Source organism: Heteronotia binoei, chromosome 13 (genome assembly GCF_032191835.1).
Source record: "Heteronotia binoei isolate CCM8104 ecotype False Entrance Well chromosome 13, APGP_CSIRO_Hbin_v1, whole genome shotgun sequence".
In the NCBI taxonomy this organism is placed as follows: Eukaryota; Metazoa; Chordata; class Lepidosauria; order Squamata; family Gekkonidae; genus Heteronotia; species Heteronotia binoei.
Window position 1 is genome coordinate 38,109,978 of NC_083235.1, and position 22,790 is coordinate 38,132,767.

Sequence of the window (22,790 nt, forward strand, 5' to 3'; positions counted from 1 at the left end):
TTTTTATATTGTATTTTGTTTGTATTATATTTTTACTTGTTGGCTTATAAAGGTTTTTAATTTTTTTAAAAAATTATTACATCACCAGTGTAGTGGTTAGAATGTCATACTAGGATCTAAGAGACTCAGTACTGAATCCCAACTCTTCCAAGGAAGCTTGCTGAGAGACCTTGAGCCAGCCACACACTCTTACCCTGACCGAAGAGAACAATGAAAAATACTCACCCCAAAAGTAATTAACATATAGAATTCACTGCCATAGGAAGTGGTGATGGCTACAAGCACAAACAGCTTCAAGAGGGGATTAGATAAACATGGAGCAGAAGTCCATCAGTGGCTATTAGCTACGAGGTATAGATGGAACATGATGTTTGGGGCAATGATGCTCTATATTCTAGGTGCTTGGAGGGCAGCAATGGGAGGGCTTCTGAAATTCTGGCTCCACTGGTGAACCTCCTGATGGCACCTGGTTTTTGGCCACAGTGTGGCACAGAGTGTTGGACCAGATGGGCCATTGGCCTGGTTCAACATGGCTTCTCTTAAGTATGTTCTTATTTTGAAAGGTGTATAAATGAAGTAAATAAACTATCACGCTCACATAACTAGCTTCAGTTTTTCCAAGGGTGCTGGAAAGGAATTTTCTCAGCAGAATCATCATGATTTCCAGACAGTTACATCATTTAAGCCAATGTTGTTACCTGCAAATCAGAACTAATCATTTTTATGGCCAGTGGGGGAAGATTAAAGTCTCAATTTAAAGCATACCTACTTATAAGTATATAATCCCTGATATAAACTGAACATTTATGTATCATTACTGAGATATCTACCTGTGATCTGAGCACTTAACAGATGAGTAATTCTAATTAACAGAGTGGTAGAAGAGAATGTAGAACACCAAATACAAATGGTGATACTGGACTCTACTAAAATACAAATGGGAAATTCAAGCTTGACTCTCAGAGTGGAGAGATAGTACAAAACAACATATAATATACACAAATGCAAAATCACATGGGCAGACATGTCGAGTCAAGCTTGGCTCTCATGCAAAATCACATGGGCAGACATGCCCAGATTTCCCCAAGCATCTGTATCAGCCAGCCATTAACAGCACCAAACTAAGCAATTATACCATCCTAAAGCCCCTTGAGTTAAACAGAAGGATTTAACTGTGTTTAGGATTGCACCATTCGTCTTGTTTGTTCTTCGCTGGTTACCTTCAAGCTGGTTTGTTCCTATCAAAAGCACACTCACCCCCAGCTCCATAGGTGAGTGTGACTTGGATTTTTAAGTCTGGAATGTCAACTCATTAAGCAGTTACCTTCAGTTCACTACTTTTATATCTATCCATTCTAGCTTAACTAGGATGTAGGTCACCTTTACTGGCTATCCCATATTTGATTTGCCAATTTCTGTCCTCTTATGCATTTCATAATCATAATTTTAATCATGTGCTGCCCTTTAACTCCTTTCCTGTGACAAATATGTCATACTAGGCAATTCTGTTTCCATAGTAATATTTCAGCTGAAAGATTTTCATTCTGCATCAGTTACTGGATGCCTTATGAAGTAATCGCTGTAGACCGGTACACTTATGACTGCTTTGCCTATTTTTGGATTCAGTTAAACAGCTGCAGTCAGGCAAATGATCCCAATGTCAACCAGAAAGAAGCCATTTTAACCAGTGTTCCCTCTAAGCTGAGTTAGTGTAAGCTAGCTCACAGTTTTTTGTCTTAGCTTAGGCAGGATGGCCCCAGAGCAAGTTAATTTATGCAGTAGCCAAATCACTCACTCACAACTTTAATGCCAGTAGCTCACAAAGTAGAATTTTGCTCACAAAACCCCACAGTTTAGAGAGAGCATTGATTTTAACTTTTGGGGGGTATCTGTACTTTCCTACATTTTTGAAAGCTCTGTTAGCCCCTATAAATTTTGCAGTGTAAACTGAAACCTTATACTGGATATGAGGAATTAACAGGTGTCCAAAAGCTGCTTCTACTTATCTCTTCCAAGGAGCTCAAAGCAGGGTACACTCATAGGGATACCAGCCTCAAGGTAGGACCTGGAGCTCTCCTGGAATTACAACTGACCTCCCATGTTAAAGAGATCAGTTCAGCAAGAGGACAAGCTCTATGGCATCACATGCCCACTAAGCTCCCTCCCCAGGCCCCATCCCCAAATATCCAGGATTTCCCCAAACCAGAATTGAACCCTACTTGCTAATTTTATTCTTGCAGGGACCTTATTAAGTAAATTAGACTGAGAGAAGATGACTGGCCCAAGGTCACCCACATCAGACTCAGCATGTCTGGACATTTGCGGAAGCTACATCACTCTAAGTGTGTACAGGTATCTCCTTGAATGGGATGCCTCTCTTTGTCTTACCTTGGGAGTTGTTTTCTAACCCCTCCTCTCTTTGTCCCCTCACTTCACATGGCCATCCATGGAGACACATGTCTGTGCAGGTCTCTCCTGTAGAAACAATGCACTCATACTCCCATACACGTGATGCTGGATTAGCAAGCCATTTGTGACAGGAAAAATATTATTTAGATTAGGCTTCTCTCTCTCCTTTCAGCTGCAACCTGAATGTGAACTGATCTCCTTAAATAAATGTAAGTTTACCTTTTTTGCAATATACTTCTTGGGAGAGTTATTTACTGCATTCAGTGTCATGCTTCCATCACTGGGCAAAAGTCTGGTATATTAACCAAATATCCCAATAACCCAGTGAGTTTAATGACAAGGGTGCGTTATTTGAATTTAGGACTCCCGCATGCTACTCTTTTACATCGTATTGATAATTTTACGTCATTTTACTCATGATCGCTTCCATGAATTTCTTCTTCTGTATTTGATATTTACTCATTATCCAAATGAGCTGTGTTCACAAGTGATTATTACATTTACTTCCAGAAAACCAAAAAGTATTCCAGATGCTACAAACCACAGCTATTTCTCAGTTACAACTCTGTTTTCTACCATGTAATTCCAAAAGGTCTGTCTTGGCTCTGCTTCATGCACAGAAAATATTGAGAGGAGACAGAAAACAAAATATCTGGTTTTCTTTCAATAAGTTACTTGTTCATATCTGCACAGGAGCCAGGCCTAGATTGTTCCTCTCCTCCCTCCCCACCTTTGGGTTTTTCTGGCTCACGCGCTACTGATTAAGTAAATTACACAGATTTTGACAGGCAAAATTGCAGTAAAATAGCCTTCACAAATCTAGAAAAACTACCAAACAAACAAAACCCGGACTTTCTCCCCTTTCATTGTTCAAACGCTAAGATTTTCTCCTGTGTGTGAAAGTATTTCATGAACAGCTGTGCGGCCACACTGTTACAATATGTCACAATGATATTTCTGTATTCCTGAAAGATGATTGTGAAAATACATGCTTGTTTATTAGGGTAGAAAAAATTATGTGCAGCAGCAATTTGGGTTTTGGACTCAGGAACGTGGACCAGGCTGATTTTGCAGTGAATCTGGAGAAATTAGGATGCCTATTTCTGTAGGCACCCACAAACACACAACTCACAAAAGCCTAGTTGAGAATCAGTGAGGTGTCGTGGTTAGAGTGTCAGACTTAGTGCAGAAAGGTGGAGAGGCTGGGGGCTATCCCTCCACATGATTTTAAAAAGTCTGCTGATCAGCTGATTGGCGGGTCCTTTAAATGGCATGGGAGGGGCAGTGGCACAATTTAAATCACATAGAAGGGGGTGACCATGGGGAGGGGTTCCCAAAACCTGTAAGGGGGCCAGGCCCCATGGGCCCCTGGTTAGCTATGGGCCTGCTTTGGAGGTGGATCCAAGAGAGAGCGATGTTTGGGAAGAAGGGCCTCAGCATTGTACAAAGCCACAGAGTCCACCCTCCAATGCAGCCATTTTCTCCAGGGAGCTGATCTCTAACAGCTGGAGATCAGTTGTAAAAGCAGGAGATCTCCAAGCCCCTCCTGGAGGTTGCCAACCCTGGTTGAGTTTCAGGCCACTTGCACATCTTCTCATAGGGTTGTTGGGATGATAAAATGGAGCAGAGGAGAAAACATACTGCTTTGAATTTCCATTAGGGAGAAAGGTGGGGTATAAACAGCTTTTTTTGTAGAAAAAGCACAGCAGGGACTCATTTGCATATTAGGCCAAACCCCCTGATACCAAGCCAGCCAGAACTGCATTCCTGTGTGTTCCTGCTCAGAAAAAGCCCAGGGTATAAATGAAGACAAGAAATTTAAAAAGTTGAGTTATACATTACTAAATAATCCAGAAGTACCAACAGGTTTCATTCTTCTCTGTCCTCAAAATAACATTTACCCTGTAAACTTGGTTGCTAATGCTTAGAGCTCCACATTGTTCTGGGAAGAAAGAGTACAGGAAATTATGTATGATTCTTGCCTTGGCATCTGCTTAGAGTTGTATTAGACTCAATTTACCTCCCGTATTTCTATCTTTTCACAGGCCTGGCGGGCAATAGAAATGCAAACACCCCCCCCCCCCCAGAAGTCTCAGTAAGCTGTTTTGATGGGTCAAGATTGCCTCAAGAATGTGAAACTGAAAAACTGCAGGAGAGAAAAATATATTTCAAACAACTCACTTTCCCCTTCCCCCCTTTGCCATTCATTCCCAGATTCTACCTAGTAACTCTAGATTGAAGCAGCAGGCTCTCTTTTTTTTAGCCAACCAGTTTACAGAGATTAACGAGGGACATGTAGAATAAATTGTACTTGCACCTCATCACCTACTGTACCTCTCTGAGCCAGTATTAGCATAAACAAGAGAATATTGTAGCCCTCTTGTGAGAGATAAGACTTCAAATCCAGTTGAGATATTGAAACAGACCACAATCCTATTCTGGAATGTCACTAGATATTACCACCCATCTGATGATTTTCAGATGTGGGCTGACTATTTGGTGCTTTAGGCCACCAGGCTATTTACCTCAATCCCAGATACCAGAAATACCAGGAAACTTGTGCAGTCTTTGGTTTGCGCCTCTGCATATATGTCATGAGAGTATGGCATGGGAGTTGTTAGTTTACAGGCCCGTGGAAAGATGACCTTGATAACATTCATAATTTTGACCAAGAGATCAGAACTTGGTGCTCTGAAATGTATTAAGAGTGTCAAAGAGTACCTAATAGAATTTTAATCTTAGGATCTTGTTTTAATGGCAGGGTGTTCCACTTCAAAGTTGTGACCAGGGCTTTTCTTGAGCAGGAATACACTTCCAACTGGTTCAGCATTGGGGATGTGGCCTAATATGCAAATGAATTCCTGCTGGGCTTTCCCTACAAAAACGCCCTTTGTGAAACAATGGTGATGTCAGAGGGTGTGGCCTAATATGCAAATGAGTTCCTGCTGGGCTTTTTCTACAAAAAGCCCTGGTTTATGACATAAAATGTAACACCACCCCTCCCAAACGTATGTTTTTGAGTGAAGCACTTTTCCCTTGCCCCACATCAGAAACTAGTTTAGCCCACATACATATGTGCCCGCCTAGGCGAGGAAGGCAGGATGCAAATGGAATAAAATAAAAATAAATATGAGATTCAGCAACCAGGAGCTTTGCAATCTTTTCAGGTACTTGCAGTTCCAATGGAGGCACATCCAGTGCAAAGGTTGTGATATGGCTGGCACACAGCTTGACTATAGCTGGCCTTCTTGCAACTTGTCCCGAACCCTCCCTTCCATTTCAGGATGCAACGTTGCATCAGGAATACACTGAGGCAATGAAGAATTATAAGTTAGAATTGAGCTTGGACATCACCTAGTCCAACCTCCAACAAAGAGTCTATGGCTGGAATCATATATATGCACCCTGCAGGGTTAATACCACTGAACTCAAGGGGAAAAGGCTGCTCATGTTCAACTGCGAGGGACGGTACAGCAGAGTGCGCTGCTAAAGGAAGCAATACGCTTTTCAGAATGTTTGTTTTAATCCTCCCCTGCAAGTGGTAAACAAGCACAGCATGCTAAAAGTTCAGCTGGATTCCTCCCCCCTGTGTTTTTTAGAAGCAAGAAATTTTATATAGGGAAGCATTTTTTTAAAAAATGTGGCTTTTTCACCTGCAGTCTGTCTGAAGTGATTTGACAAACCCAACAATGCCATCATCACCTTTTTTGCAATGCACATTTAGCCAAAGCCTTACTTCCCTGCAAATACATAAATTGCCCGCCTCTCCCATAGAAGGGGCGACACGCCGCGCTGCAAGAGCTCCCAAACCAACGTCCCGGTCTCTCTTCTAAGGCGCTGATTGGCTGGCTCCTCGGCCGATCACGTGACGCGTCTGGCCCGCGGCGCTGTAGCCTCTGCGGGAGGAGACGGGGACTGTGGGGAATTTTGAAGAGAGGGCTAATGGGAGTTTCTGCTGTCCGGGGATGGAGGCGACCGGACAGCAGGATCCCCCAGGCCAGAGGGTGAGGAAAAGGGAAGCAAGTGGAGGAATATCGTAGTGTGTGTGTGTGTGTGGGGGGTGTAACTGCGAGGTTGTGAAGAGCTTGTGATTCGAGGCAAAACGAAATAGTGGGTGAAGAGCGACGGTTTAAAGACCAACAGCATTAATTAATTCCGCCGTTCACTTCGTCAGGTGCTTTGTGCGCATGATTATCTCAACTGAAGCTGCCACCCTGAGTAGGTTTATTTGGAAGTAAGGACTTCACTTTGTAAAAAGAAAGAATACGGACAGCAAGTTTGTTTTCAAATCCTTTCCCCGTTTGGTCTTGAGCTCCAAGGGCTCTCGTTCCCACCTCGTCTGTTCCCAATGCGGGTTTTTTAAAAAACCTCAAACACAGGTTCCCTAAGGTGCAAGTGTGCTTCAGCTTTGCAGGGCACGAAGTAGATCTTAAATGGCTTGTGCACTGGTTGATTGTTAACTAGTTTCAGAGATATGGGGAATCTTAAGGTGTTTCATTGAGATAAATACAAACGAGGGCTAATGAGGCTCTTACACGACTCCGGAATACACACATTACCTTTCCTCCCGCGATGAAACATGTTGGTTAAAAAATTAAATTCAGCGTAGCATCGAACCTGTGTGCTTGTGGGATAGCTCTGCTCTGGATTTAATGCTTGCCTGTGGGCTAGATTAAATCTGCGTCCAGCTAAAGCAGTGAGCATTTGGAAGGAAGTTGCATTATTTGAATGGAGCTTGCAGTCAAGTAACACTCTTGAATTGGTAGTAAATCTGTTGGAAGTCAATGGGACTAGCTTCTGAGAAAATATGTGTAGGATTATAATTTAAACCTTTGTGCTTTTTCCCCCTGAAAAGAATGGTATGGAAAATGAGTAGAATATATTCCTGAAACAAAGGGCGGTTCCAATATGAAGCTGCATCGCTTTCTGTGCTGATTCATCATGATAAAGGAGGCAGCTGAAAACATATATTCTTAATTGTTCAATGCAGAGGTCCGATGAAGACCCCTGGAATATCTGTTATAGAGACCCAGTGGATTGCAGAGGAGTCTGGAGCATGTTGGGCTTGTGCAGGGCACCTGCTTGTTGAGCCTCACACATAAACTGAAAATGCACTCCAGAATACACCTGACACTGCTGCTCTGTAGAGACCCAGTGCATTGCATAGGAGTCTCTGTGATAGAGACCCAGTGCATTGCAGAGGGGTCTGAAGCATGTTGTGCTTGTGCAGGGCACTTGCTTGTTGAGCCTTACACATAAACTGAAAATGCGCTCCAAAATACACCTGACACTGCTGCTCTGTCTGTTGCACAACAATATTTATTTTATTTTATCAAATTTATATCCCACTCTCCCCTAATGGGCTCAGGGCGGCTGATGGTAGAGACCAAGGAATGTTTAAATACTGGTAGAGACCAAGGGATGTTTTAAAAATAAACTATTTTGCCATTATTTAAGGAACCCCAGTATGAAAATCACTACTGGAAAGTCTTGTAGAAGAATAGTTCTTAAAGGGGTGGACCACATGTTTCTAAGAGGTCTCAATCCATGGCTTTGCATAAAGGAAATGTTGATATTTAAACTAATCTTGCAGTGTTCCTTATATAACTCCAGGTGTTTTATTAAGCTGTCTTTCAGTAACATTGTCTGGGGAACAATATTAGAAAAATTAAAACAGCAGTAAGAATAAACCAATACCAGTTATGAACAGCAGTGGCAAAGTTGCAACATTCCACTGTCAACTTTTCTGTATACAATGGTTTTCAACCCCACCCCTCCACCTCCAGCTCTTTTCTTAACTGAAATATCATGGAAGATGACTGACTTTTTATGTTCTTTAGTGCCTTTTGCAGACTTTAAGGACAGTTCCCCTACGTATTTTGCATGCTCTTTTCAAATGCTTTCTTCATAATTTTCAAAACTTGTCTTCCTGTTCTATTTCTTTTGAGCTGAATTGCATGAATCCATGTCTGATTTATCATAATCTAATCACCAAAATATTGCATCACTTGATTACTTTTTAAAAATCTCAGGATAGAAATTCTTAAACAAGCTGAACTTGCATGAAGTTTTTCTATAATATCAAATGAAAATCACTAGCACTTCTGTGGTCTGTATGTTATTGTACTACTGGCCGTGAAGCATCTGAATCAGATTTACTTCCAACTAATTCTATGGAATGTTCATCCAGTATGGTCTGTGGAATGAAGGTGACAGAATGTGTGCATTTCCACTCAGAAAAAGAAGGGAAAGCTGTCTTTGGGATCAAATACCACACAAGGGTTAGGGATACAAATGACTTTGAAAGGCGTTGAAAGACCAGTAGTGTGTCTGGTTCAGAATCATGATGCATATGATGACCAAGTGGTTAACCTGGTGGGTCAACAAACAAGGTATAGTGCTGATATTGCGCTGGTATTCACAGCTTGGATGCCTCTATATATAGAGGGTTTCCCTTGTAGTCACAGAAAGTAGGAAATCTAGGGCCTGGTAGCCCAGAAGCAAGGTGGCTGAAAGAAGGATTTAAAGTTGGTAATCAGTCAAGTCTGAACAACATGGCTGGAGTGTTTTTGTTTTGGATAACCCTGGAGAATAGTTGCTTAAGAGGCAAAAGCCTTTACTGTAAGCAGGTTCTGAGCTTAAGGAAACAAATATTACAATGCCCTTCTCCTGGCAATACAAAGGTTCACCTTTAAGACAGGTCTTGGGATTGGTCTTGAGACGGTAGGAGAAGGAGGTGAGCAAGTGCATTTCCATGCATATGTTGGAAATCGTCTTCACTCAGCAGTTTACTGAGCACCTTAATAGGTCATGGTCATGCTGCTAACATAAAAATAAGTGAAAATTGGTCACGTAACTCAATAGCATAAAGAGTGATATGATCACTAAAACATCAGAAACATTGGAACACTTTCCCCAGGAAAATTCATTTCTGTCTTCCTTTGTTATTGTCTTCCACCAGCTGGCAAGACTCTCTTTGTTTTATGTTCCCCCAATAACTGTTATTGGCCGTCATCCTTGGTTTTGGTGTTATGTGTGTTTATATGTTTCTGTTGAATTGTTTTATGCATATTTTATTTAAAAATTTTTTTAATGCTCATTGTTTTAGGAATGACCTTACTTGGGTGGAAAGGTGGTATGAACATTATTTTTTCATGATAATACTATTTAGTATACTGCATAAACCTCCAGTTCCTATATTTCGCTTGTACTGTATGTTTAAGTTTTCAAAATTAAAAAGATAAAGGTAATCCCCCGCGCAAGCACCAGTCGTTTCCGACTCTGGGGTGAGGTTCTTTCACGTTTTCATGGCAAACTTTTTATGGGGTGGTTTGCCATTGCCTTCCCCAGTCATTTACACTTTACCCTCAGCAAGCTGGGAACTCATTTTACCCACCTTGGAAGGATGGAAGGTTAAGTCAACCATAACTTCTGCCAGGGTCGAACTCAGGTCATGAGCAAAGCTTGGACTGCAGTACTGCAGTTTACCACTCTACACCATGGGGATCTTAAATTCTAAAGTTTCTAAAGTTACAGTGTTAGAGATCAAGGTTCATTCTCATGATATTTCCTATAAAGAGGATAATCTTTTTTGCCCTGCAGACAGAGGTTGATGCACCTTCTGCAACTGGACAGGGAGATGTGGTGAAGAGGAAACCTGTAAAAGGTATTTTATTTTATGATGGGGTGACGATTCTTGCATTAGGTAGTAGAGGTTCCCTAATCCTGGTAGAAAGATCCATAACTCAGTAGATGAACAGATACTTTGTATATGTCTTGGATAAAATTCACCTATTGGGTAGTTGGGCTGAAAGATTTTTTTTTTTTTACAGTTCCTTATATTGTAATGTTAAAGTGAGAATTGTGATACAGTTGCCAAAATTAAAAAAAATTAAGCTATTCTAAAGAGAGATGGCATTTAAGATATGACTGGTAGCAATAATATTCTTTTTTAATCACATCATTCTAAAAAGTCCATTTTGGATTAAGTAGTCATAAATCCATAATCTCTTCAGAATTTTTAAAATATAGACCACATAAATGGAGCCAGGAGGAGAAGAGGGAAAGAGATAATATTTTTTTTAAAACGCCCTACTAATGGGGGGGGGGGGATAATGCATTGTAGAAGGTGGAAAATAGCAGCTGAATTACATAATCAAGAATACAAGCAGATAAGAAGTTGGGTATTTAAACAGATCTTACAGTGATGGATTTAGAAAATATGTTATACTAAGGTGAGGTCAGAAGATTTGTAAGTATTAATCCCTGAGAAAAGGAAGCTATGAGGCCTGGGGTTTTAATCTTTAAATATTTATTACGGTTGCATCAAAGAAGGTAGTGAACAGTTGTTTTCATAGAATAGAATCATAGAGTTGAAAGGGAGCCATACAGACCATCTAGGCCAGGGGTGTCGAACTTAATTGTTATGAGGGACGGATCTGACATAAATGAGACCTAATTGGGCTGGGCCACATGTGTCATAAAATGTAATGCCAGGAAGTAGAGATACAAATGTCATAAAGGATACAGAGGTGCTTTTTTTTTAAGTGTTTTGTATCTCCTGTGGGATTGAGGGAACTGGGCAAAGGAAGCTCTGACTCTTTCCCTCCCTTCCCAGGGGACGAGGAGGGGGAGGAGCCTCAACCAACAGAAAGAAGAAAGGCTTGACTCAGTAGTCCTGCTGTGTGACTGAGAGAGCTTGGCAAAGCAACCTCTCCTCTTCCCTTTCTCCCCAAGGGAGGAGCCTCAGCCAATGAAGAAAGTAGAGACTTTGCTCTGTATCTCCTGTATGACTGAGCAATCCTGGCAAAGCAAACTGTGACACAGAAGGAAGCAAAAGAGAGGGAGAAGGAAGCAGACTTGCTCGGGGGGCCTGAGCTGGCCCCCGGGCCGCATGTTTGATACCCCTGATCTAGGCCATTCCCTTGCTCTATGTTTTCTGCTGCTCCTTCCCTGAAGATACGAGAAAGTATCTTAATTGGTAAATTCTATTAATCTATTAAAATCCCCTCTTTTTGTTTTCTTTACCTCTTTAATTTGGTAGTGGTTCTGTTTTTGTAGACATAGGAGATAGTGTTGCAGAGGACAATGAAGACATTCTTGAGGACATCAGAGATCTGGAGTTAGATGCTGAAGACTTGGAGGGCTACAGTGTGCCCGCAGATATAGCTTTTCCTGAGAAGAATCCAGTATCCAATTATGAGGCAGAAGACTGGGATAAAGAACTGGCAGAGATCGAATACAATAACAATCCTTATGGTAGGTAGGGGAGGGGCTCCATATACTTTCCTTGAGCAAGTGCTAGGTGGCTTGGTATTTGGGTTGAGCACTATTATGGGGAGATATTTATGGAATGTGCTTTTGAAGCTGTTTGTGAGCCGTCTCTGTACTCAACTGGGAGAAATAGTAGATTTTTAAAAGCAAGAGGTAAAAGGGACAGAGTACCAGGGAACTATTATAGTGTTGAGGTGGTAGAAAGGTTAAATAGATACAGGAGATATTTATTTACTTCATTTGTACCCTGCTTCTCTCCCTGATAGGTGCTCTGAATGGCTTTCATCATTCTCCTCTCCTAAATTTTAATCTCAGATCCAACATGGCCACTGGAAGATGTAATACACACTGGCATGTTTGATTCCACATTACAATGCTGTCTGAACAAGTTCGTGCAGCAGTTTTCTTTGTTCTTTCAGAGCTTTGGTGTTAAGCCAGGAAGAGTAAAGAATCATCTCTTGATGCACCATTTCCTGACCTGAAACAATCTTTAGAAGCTGTTATTTGTTATTTGCTCCATTGGGAAAAGTATTGTGCACTGATGCGCTAAACTTGTATTGATGGAATGCCCACACTATTGCAGGTTTTTCCAGTGAGGTCAATAGCAGCTCCCCCAGGCTGTTTCAGATCTGGAGAAGGGCAGGCTTAAGCCCTTTCTCCTGCCAGTCTGATCCAAATCAGATCCTCACAGGCCTGTAGCCAGAAAATTTTGGATGGAGGGGCCCAGGAGCTAAAAGATGGGGGGGGGCGCTTGGCTGCTTCTTCCCTCCAGCTGCCAGCCTGCCCAGCCCCAGCTCTCTCTCTGTCCGCCTCCCTTTCCTCCAGGCCAAGGCCCGGCTGTCTTGGGAAATGCAGCAGGGGTATCCAGAGAAGTCAGAAGGAGGACCCCACAGCCCAGAGGCGACTGCTGGAGTGGAGCCCTGGAGCAGGGGTGAATCCAGGGTGGAGGAGGCACAGAAAAGGGCCCAGGAGTTCTTGGTGGGCAGAGATGGAGAGCGGGGGCAAAGCGTGGCTACCTCCGGGGGGGGGGCAGGCAGGGCAGTGCACTGGCTGGTTGGGGATGCCCAGCTGCAGAGCTGGCCTCGTTGCATGTGAGTGTTGGGGGGGGGGGGGCGTGTTTTTCATGATGCCTGCACTTTTTTGTTTTTGCGTTTTCACTCTTGCACTTTGAGTGCAGATGATACCACAATTGGACCAGATGTGTATTCCCCATGCGTCCTCTATCCCCCTCCCAATGGAGGGGCCCTACAGAGGGAAGGCGGGTTTCCATAGAGCGGTTCAGCCTCCCCGGCCCCCCCCCCCCATAGCTATGGGTCTGGATCCCCATGTGCCTAAGAATCTTACGTTTCAAAAAGAAACTGCCAGCATGTGATTAGGTCCAGGACAGGCCCAAGAACAGTGTAACATTTTGTTAGGCCTTCAGTGTACACGCAGTACAGGAGTGAAACGTATATTCAGTCTCACTGAAGCCTTTTCAGAACTTTATATGTGCTTTCCTGAAGCCTAACCACATGGATGTAAAAAGTACGATAGTGAGGAGGATGGTAGCAGATCTGTGTACAGAGAAGATAATTCTAGATTATAAAAAACAGGGAGCGCTGAAGACTGTAAATGGGTACAGAAAACTCTAGAGAAGGGAGAGAATGGAGATGGTTTGGGGATGTCAAGAAGAGATAGCATGGGCAGGGGGACTGGACAGAGGTGAGATTCCTTCCTTGTGGATCCTCCATTTGTAAAACCTATAATATCAAGCTACCTGTAACTGGTAATTTTCCTGGTCCTTTATGCTAACTAAAAATGGTCTTCAGACAGGTCTATGCTGTTGTGTGGATACAATAACCCTTGCAGCCATATCAGATATTATTTATTTAGATCAGAGACTGAGACCCTGAAGGACTTTGAATGCAATAGCTAATACCTTGAATTGAACCTGGTATCTGATGGTCAATTAATGATGGGCAGAATGGGAGCAATATGCAAGCTGTGCCCAGCTCCTGATAATAAAACAAGCTGCAGTGTTCTGCACCAGCTGGAATCTCTCTGTTCCATAGAGGGAAGACATAGGTAGAGGGAATTACAGTAGCCTAGTCTTAATGTTACCATGGTGTGGATCCAGGTGGCTAGATTGGCTGAGTCAAGATATGAGGCTACCTGGGCTACACTGAGTTGGAAGGAAGTGTTTTTGCAGCTGCATTAACATGCTTCTTCAGCAGTAATAATGGATCCAGTAGAACCCTGAGACTCTTAAATGAGTCTGCAAGAGTCAGCTGAACCCCAATGAAAAGCAGAATGTCCTTCAAGATTTTGGTCTTTCCAGCCAGCATTACCTCCGTATTTGGAGGATTTAATTTCAGCTTGTTCACTTTTTGCCATTTATCCACAACAGGCATCAATTCAGGACCACTACTTTATCATCTGAAGATCTGGATAAGCATATTGATGCTAGCCAACCCCCAAACTGTGAATGATTTGTTCTAAGGGCTTTATGCAGAGATTGAAAAGCATGGGGGACAGGATTGTGCCCTGTGGCACAATATGCACATATGAATTCTTATATACATGTCTGAAGTCTTGATGCACAGTTGTTTTCCACTAGTGTGTACAAGAAAATAATTTAGAGTACATCTAATGGACCTGAGATTAACCTATAGAAATCAATATTTTTACCCCATTTGTGCTTTTCAGCCCTAGCATTGCTCTGTCTGTCCTTTGACTTCTTTCTGCAACTTCATCTTTTTTCCTTTGCCCTAAAAAGTTGCTGACTGTTTGGAATTAATTGGGAAATAAAGTCAGCTCTGTGTGCAGTACAGATAGTGCCACTTTGTTTAGCACTGTGATGTCTACAGGTTGTGCTTTCCCAATCTCCTTTCTAGGCCTTTGAGGCGTGTCCTCTTAGTAGCTTTGTTGTCTTAGGAGGCTTAATACAGGGTTTAATTTCTTCTTCTAAAGCCATTTGACATTCCTGGATGAGTTGCAATTAAATACAAAATAAGCACTTGCACTGATGAATGCTTTACTATTTAATAATAAGCTTCCAGTCTGCTTGGGCATCTGTTTGCATGATCTTAAACTTATTCAGAAGTTAAGTTTTAGCTCAGTGGGGACTTCCTTTGTACAACATGTTTAGGATTACTGCTTAAATCAAATGAAACCAAAAGCATTTTTTACAAAGTGCTTAAATGACTTCCAAATTATATCTTTAGATACTGATGATGTGATCTTCTGTGGTAGTGTGCAAGACCAGAATCCAGTGGCATTATGTTCTGTTCAAGAAGAGCCTCTGTATGACCCAAGCTCGCACCATGTAGCACCAGTGACTGTGAGGCGCCAAAAGACCAAACCAGTGAATGGCCAATTTGATGATGCTGTTGACTGAACTACTGTGAACACTGTAGTGGAAATTTATTTCTCATGGTACTGACCTGTGAACAATGGGTTGGATCCCACAGCTCACCAGTGGAAATTGCTGATGGCTGCAGGCTCTTCCCTAGCAGAGATTTCTGACCTTGGGAAAATTTATTCCAGGGGATTCAGGACTCTCAATGAGTAATAAGCTATTATTGCACAAGGGTCCTGTAGCCCTCAGCAATAAACTTTTCCTGGGTTCAGAAATGGCTGCTGGTGGGAGTGGGAGACCCAGGAATACTGGGGATCTTTGTGCTGGATCCAGTAAGCACCATTTATGCTTCAAGCTGGAGCTGCCGTGTATTATTTTAAAGCAATTGCATATTGCGCTGTTGGAAAGCAGAGAAAGAGAACAGGTGTTGGATCCATGGCAAAAAATAGCACTGTTTGATTTAATGTAAACTGTTCTGGAAATGATTTGAGTTTTATTTCAATGTCATCAGTCTGGTTACTGAGGTCTGCCAGTTATACCATGCCATCCTCAGCAGAGTTAAACCCTTCTAAGCCCATGCATTGAAATTAATTTAGAAAGATGTAACTCTGCTGAGGATGGCACTGTTACTCTCCCATGTCGTCTTTTTTATTTGACAAGGCTGCACTGATCTAATTGTTAGTATTTCTGTCCATGTTATAAATTCTTTGCTATCATTTAGCTATATATTTATTTGAAATTGAAGACCTAGCAGCATGCTGGAGGAGTGTGTTATGGCACCTTGTCCCCTGAAGAATACAGGCTGTTTGCTTTTTAGATGTTGTATATATATTTCATTTAACATGCTTTATAAATTTGAGAAATGGCTAACTCAGCATATTGTCAAGCATCTTATGTCATCCTTGCACTGATTCATACAGACGTAACGGAGGCCTTAAAATCAATTATTAGTTGATTAGTCTTGTAATTGTCATTCCCATATCTTCAACAAATGATAATTCCAAACCGTCCTCAGGAATTTGTCTGGGAAACTGCAATAGAATAATGAATGGGGTCAGGTGATTAGTCTTGTAACTACCATCCCCATGCATCTAACAAATGATAATTCCAAGCTGTCCTCAGGAATTTGTCTGAGAATTTGCAATGGAATAATGAAAGGGATTTGTCTGACCAAGAAAATGTTCCAATCCTGCAAAACAAGTGCTGAAGGAATGCCAGATTCCTCTAGAAACATTTAATACAGTATTTTACCTTCCTATGTCCTCCTCCCCCCACAGCTATTACCCATTTTCCTCCACCCCTTATTGCATGAGAAATGCTCCTACATTATACAGTAGACAGAGTATCAAAGTTTTTTCAATATACCTAGCCTTCCTTGAAAGACATGTGGTACTTGAGATGAACCTATGGTGTTCCCCTGTGGAGTCAGTGGTGAGAAGATCCACAAAATTCTGTGCCACAAGGTAATATTTCCCTCATACCGTTTCCCTGTGTATCTTCTTTTTTTTTGCCATTAAGTCACGGCTGACTTACAGCGACCTGTCGCAGGGTTTTTCAATGTAAGAGATGTTCAGATGTGGTTTGCCATTGCCTGCCTTAGCATTTTGCGACCTTGGACTTCTTTGGTGGTCTCCCATCCAAATACTAACCAGAACCAACCCTGTTTAGCTTCTAAGATCAGAGGATATCCAGCTAGCCTGTGCTATCCATGAGACTAGATCACCAGATGCTTCCATTTGCATCTGCATTGGCTTAATTCTTAGAAACTTGAATAATATTCTGAGCTGGTGTCAGTTATGAATTTCTTGTCATTTGTATCATTGTATACAGGGGTTTTTTTTGTAGCAGGAACTCCTTTGCATATTGGGCCACACCCCCCACACCCCCGATATAGTCAATCCTCCTGGAGCTTACAGGACTCTTAGTACAGCACCTATTGTAAGCTCCGGGAGGATTGGCTATATCAGGGGGAGTGGCCTAATATGTAAATGATGAGTTCCTGCTACAAAAAAGCCTTGATGTATGTATGAGTGTGTAGACTGACCCTCTCTTCATGGATTGTTATATAAATGAAGCCTGTAGAGGGCAGCACCAATCCAGCCCATAGGTTATCTGCTGTTTCACAAACTTCCTGTTTCTAGGAAGGTACATAGTTGGTACAGCAGCAAAGTACTCTAACCAGGGGAAAAAACTTCAGTGCTGAAGCAGGTGAAATTATTGGTCAATGAGGTGTTCAAAATGCTACAAGTTTTTGAAACACATCTGCTGTGAAGTTATCAGAGTTTTTGATAAAAAAATCTTTATTTTTGTCAAAGCTAATTGTATTACCTTTAATGTTGTAGAATATACTGTATGTATTGTATTTCCTAGCTCTAAGAAAGTTAATAGCATATAGATCCTTTTTCTTCTCTTTACCTTCCCTATCACAATTAAGTCATAGGGAAGAAGGTGGTTGACTTGATCCTGTATGCTTATTACACTATAACTCATTGCAGTCCTACTTTTAAACAGCCAAACCAGTTGCTGTTAAGGCAGATATGATAAATATATTCTGTTTTCAGGTTAAAGGCCCTAGGAGCAATCAAGGACATGTCACATTGTGATCCTGAAGTGTGTTATTCAGAAGCAAGATTTCTTTGGGAATCTCTTCCTCCTGTTTGTGTTTAGGGCTGCAGTTTAGCTCCCATTTTGTTCCTTTCTCTTCCAGGAAGAACTTTAGGAACTGTAGTTCTTTAGAGGGACTGAGAGAGGAGGGGCTTAGAGTTGCTGAATGGACATCTCAGAATTGGCAAAAACCCACCTAGCTTTTTGTGTGTGTTTGTTAAAATTTGTACCTGCCATGTGGCCTTTCAGCATCCCTCATGGTATCTTACAGCCCATAAAATTATAGCTGCCTTGGAAGTGTTTTTACTGAAGAGTCAGGATATTAGTATTTTAAATAAAACCAAGTGCACAAATATAGCTGCTTAATAAAAGAAGTAAAATACATTATTCTTTAAAAAGACCCCACAATGATCCTAAATTTTGCAAATAAAATAATAAAAAAAACCTGGATAAAGTTTTAATCTTAGTGTGGTTATTGAAATCACATGGCCTTCTCCAATTTCCTGATGGATAGATGTATGGGGACCTGTTGAAAGTTAAGAGGGAGTGAATTCCCTAGAATATCACTGCTGAAAAGGTGGCTAGTCTTTGTGCCAGCTCACTTAAGCTCAGACTGTGCAGGCATTCAGAACAGGGCCCAAGTGATCACTGATGACTTGAGCACACAACTGTTCCATGAGATACATGGACCACTTAAGGTTTTAACTGTTAAAGTCAGCATTTTAAGTTGTGCGTGGAAATTGTCTGGGAGCCAGTACAGTTCCCTCAAGGGCAATATATTCCTTGTAACCTCTATTTTTTCAACCAGTTTAGTTTCTGGAGGCTTCACATAGAGCCCATCACAGTTGTCCAACCTGGAAGTTACCAGGGCTTGTATGACTGTGGCCCCAGCTTACCATTCTCCAGAAGCAACTGTAGCTGATGGGTTAACTGAAATAGATACAAGGCACTTTGGGCTCCAGATGTTATGTTTGGACTTTATGGCCGCAGCTGGTGGGTCTAGGTCCTCTGCAAGCTGGGGAATTGATTCTTTAGGGGGACATTTTTCCTTTTTTGTCTCAGAAATTTGCATTGGACTGTTCAGCAGTATATTTTCTACATTTGTAAATCCCCACTTTTGCTTCTTGTGTGTTAGTAACCAGTCTAATGAAGAATTTTGCAAAACTATGAAACTTGCATGCTGTTTTGATATTCTAATAGCTGCCTGTAATATCTACCAATGGTATATTGTTATTAGGTTTTATGGTCTTTGACCCCTTATTTTTGGAAAGTATATTTTTTCCTATTGGAAATGCAGGCATAATTATGATGTGCGATTTACTTTTTTGGGGGGTGGAGTTGAGGTGGTTTGTTATCATCAGTTGCCTGGCAAGCTGTTACATCATTATCCTACTTTGCTTGCATCTCAGTTTCTGTCTGTGCCTCCAGCTGTTTTTTTTTTTTTAAAGAGCATGCAAATAATTTCACAGACTGGGAAGAGAATGCTGATGGCAGCAGCTCTTCCAAGACATCTGCTGCTCTTAGGTTTCCATTCTAAATCCCTGCATCTCAGAGGCCACTTGACAGAGCAGGCTGTTAAGTTCCGTAGGTGAAGCTTGCATTTTGTCAGGGGCTCAAACTGTAGGAATCTCTTGAGCACAAAGGTTGAGACCTGCTGAGCTACCTGCAGTCGTGGGTGCACAGGCTTAGCAATGCTCCCATGTGCAAAAGCTTGTATGGGCATGCAGGCTCTCTGCTTGTGCATTTGGCAGGTGATATGAAACTTCTAGCTTGGCCCCACCTGACATTTATTTTAAATATTTATAACCTGCACTGAGTAAAGTATTTCTGACGCCGCTTAAAATGTCCCTGAAAAACAATACTGATAAGCGAAAAGTACCAATAAAACTAACTATATTATAAAAATTAGCAGCAGCAACAAAAGAAACGCAGCAATAAAGAAAACATAAGTGGTATCATAGTGAGAACCAGCAGAAAAACAATTAAAATAGATACAAATAAGAACATAAGAACATAAGAGAAGCCATGTTGGATCAGGCCAGTGGCCCATCCAGTTCAACACTCTGTGTCACACAGTGGCCAAAAATATATCTATCTGCCTGTCTGTCTACACACACACACACTGTGGCTAATAGCCACTGATGGACCTCTGCTCCATATTTTTATCTAACTCCCTCTTGAAGCTGGCTATGCTTGTAGTCGCCACCACCTCCTGTGGCAGTGAATTCCACATGTTAATCACCCTTTGGGTGAAGAAGTACTTCCTTTTATCCGTTTTAACCCGACTGCTCAGCAATTTCATTGAATGCCCATGAGTTCTTGTATTGTGAGAAAGGGAGAAAAGTACTTCTTTCTCTACTTTCTCCATCCCATGCATAATCTTGTAAACCTCTATCATGGCAGTAGCCACTTAAGCTCTAAATAAAAACAGATCAAACAACACTTCATTGAAATATAAGAACAATCAGAAAAAAACAACCAGAGAGGGGGAAGGGATTTGAAAAATAAAAATGGTTTGGCCTTGTGTCGAAAGCTTTGGCACCAGGCAAACCTCTGTTCCAGAACATTGGGCCGGCCCATCTGTTAGGCAGCCCTAGGCCTAGGGTGCAGCCCTGGGTGCTGCCCTGGGGGGCACTGATTTAGGCCCTTTCCCCCTTGCCTCCGCGGTGAGAGAAATACGCGTTTGTCCTCACTGGAGCAAGGGTGGGGGGAGGAAGGCTGCGGGGTGGGGGTCGGAGCCTGTCCTCAGGCACCAGACACCCTGAAGCTGGCCCTGACATTGGGGCCACAGTTGAAAGGTCCCTGTTTGTAGTGCTTGCCTTGGATAGATTTTAGTCACTGATAAGGTTTGCAGGTGGGGAAATGGTCCTTTAAACACTAAGTGCTTGTTCCTCTGCCCTTCTTTGTTTAGTAAAGTGCCATTCAGGCTCCAGCTTCCTGCATTTGCCCACTCTGCAGTCCACAGGGCCTCATGCAGACCTTGACACAGTTTGTCTTTGTGGCAGATGTATATGTTGGCACCAGTGCAAATGAGATTTTACATGCAAATGCATATAATGGTGATGGTAGTGTGTGTGTGTGTGCTTAACCCTTTCCCCATTGGCTGTGTTTTGTTTTAAAACATACCACAGCTGCTTCTTATGTATATGAATTCTTGTGTATATGTGTATACAAACAATACCTGAAATTTGCATGGGTGGAGAGCTGCTTTGGAAAGTGACTTTGAGTAGAAATATGGTCAGGAGAGAAAGGGTTTAAACTGCAGTCTCTAAAGACTGCTTTTCACTAAATAAAAATCAGACTGCTTAGGCTTCACTGTGTGTATTTGGAATCGGTAGAGGAGGCAAACAGCCCTTGTGTCCTGGCACACGTTGGCAGCTCATGTGTGATGCAATTATGATGGAAAAGGAGAGTCTGAGGCCCTGTTACAAATATCCTCCTGAGCATATGTGGGAGTGCACAGCAGCTTCTTGTAGTAATCATTAAAGCTTCCATTTAGCGTCTTTGTGCAACTGGTGACATGATTTTGCAAACCAGCCCTTGCTGTTGCTTGTAATTTGCTCTGTTGCTGGCATCTTGCTGCTTGAGGTTTTAGTATAATGAACAGTTCCCATCTCTTTAGTAATCCCATCTGATTTTACTGGCGAAACACCCAGGAGTGAATGTAGGCTTATTCTTATTGATCAGTATTGACACCCCCCCCGGGTTTGTTTTGATTGTTAGTCTTTTTCTGTAGCCCATGACTGCAGCAGTTTTGCAGATAAATCCCTATGAGTACAATCAATCTGGGATTCAATGAATTGGACTAATTTATAGCACTTGGCCCTCTGATTGTTTTCTGCTACATTAATGTGTTAATCTGACAGTTGCAGCAGAAGTACCCTGACTGGGTTGAGGTTTGGAGTGTTTCCTACTCCTGTACCATTATTTCTTATGGGACAATTACATTACTATTAATCAATTTTTTATAATAAGGCAGTCTTCGGGAATGCAGCTATGGTGTTATGGCAGAACTAGCCATAGTAGGCAACAGTGCATCAGGAGTAGGAAGCAGTTGGCACCAGGAGAGGCCCTGAGAAAGGCAGGGTGACGATCGGCTCCAAAGAGCAAGGCAGGGAGGTAACCCTGGAAACATGCAGTGAGAGATGGCCCAGAGATCACCCATCCATTTTGTCTAACTATTTAGAACATCCTACTGGGTTTAGACTATTTTCATAATTAGAATCTTAAACTGGGTTTTGTGTTTCCTGTTTCTTTTGATAAATTTTGATTACTTTCATTCTTTGATAAATTGGAAACAATTATATATACCTATCACAATAATAAAAAATTAAAAATCATGTGACCTGAGACCTTAGGTTCAAATGAGTCGATCATTAAAGAAAAGGAACTGAAAACAAAGGTTAGTTGGAGTGGAGTTGGATGGCTCTATTCTGCTAGCTCTCATTCCCAATCTACGCAAATGCCTTATTGAACATACATTTGTGATGTTCACATTTCAGACTTGAATGTGTCAGCTGTGAAAACCCACTTGAGTTTCAGGACGCTGGTGCTTCTTTTGAAAGCCCTATATGATGTGGGACCATGGGGCTGTTTCAGGGAGCACCTTTTCCCCTTATGAGCTCTACCCTACATGCTTCAACATCTAATGGGCCCCCCTGCTGTGAGTACCACCGCTATCAGAATCTAGGTCAAGAAGAGCACTGTTCTCAGTGGTGGCCCTTGTCCCTCAGAAGGGCTGCCAAGTTCCTATGCTTCCTACATTTAGGTTTCAGCCCCATGTCTATCTGTTTAGTAAGGCATTTGAAAGATTTTTTAAAACAACTGGACAGCTGTGATACGTCTTTAAGCGCTTTCGTTTTCCTGATTTGTTTTATTTATAAGAGCTTTACAGAACAAAAAAAATAACCAACAATAATGATGCAGTTCCAAGGAAAGAAGAGAGGATGATAATTCAAATAAAAGGGAAAGGGAATGGAGAATGGGAATATGACTGAAGTGCCAAAATAAGTTGAAACATGAAAGGAGAAGAACTGAGGTGGCAAGAGCTACCACAGACAAAGATTCTGGTTGCCTCGTTGCATGCCACACACACAAAAAACGTGATTGGCCCTTTTCACATTACTGTTTCTAAACTGGATGCTATTCGTTGTTGGCCCAATTTTGA

General features: G+C 41.9%; 1 protein-coding gene across 2 annotated transcripts; it reads left to right on the forward strand.

The window, feature by feature from the left end:
- The first annotated feature begins 6,185 nt into the window (after window positions 1-6,185).
- COPRS (coordinator of PRMT5 and differentiation stimulator) lies at window positions 6,186-15,893 on the forward strand. Of its 2 annotated transcripts, XR_009556150.1 has the most exons (5): window positions 6,186-6,413; window positions 10,012-10,075; window positions 11,470-11,667; window positions 14,886-15,543; window positions 15,636-15,893. XR_009556150.1 is itself a non-coding variant. In XM_060253527.1 (4 exons), the coding sequence occupies exons 1-4, from the start codon at window positions 6,375-6,377 to the stop codon at window positions 15,056-15,058; spliced, it is 474 nt and encodes a 157-aa protein (XP_060109510.1). In that variant the 5' UTR covers window positions 6,186-6,374; the 3' UTR covers window positions 15,059-15,893. The 2 variants fall into 2 exon arrangements, 1 of the variants encoding a protein (XP_060109510.1); XM_060253527.1 differs by having other exon boundaries at window positions 14,886-15,893.
- Window positions 15,894-22,790: the final 6,897 nt, after the last annotated feature.

Bases quoted from the DNA above. Each gene is read 5' to 3' on its own strand.
- COPRS (XM_060253527.1), top strand. From the start codon at position 6,375: ATGGAGGCGACCGGACAGCAGGATCCCCCAGGCCAGAGG. The intron at 6,414-10,011 runs GTGAGGAAAAGG...TTTGCCCTGCAG, and splicing joins AGGATCCCCCAGGCCAGAGG to ACAGAGGTTGATGCACCTTC. The intron at 10,076-11,469 runs GTATTTTATTTT...CTGTTTTTGTAG, and splicing joins GAAGAGGAAACCTGTAAAAG to ACATAGGAGATAGTGTTGCA.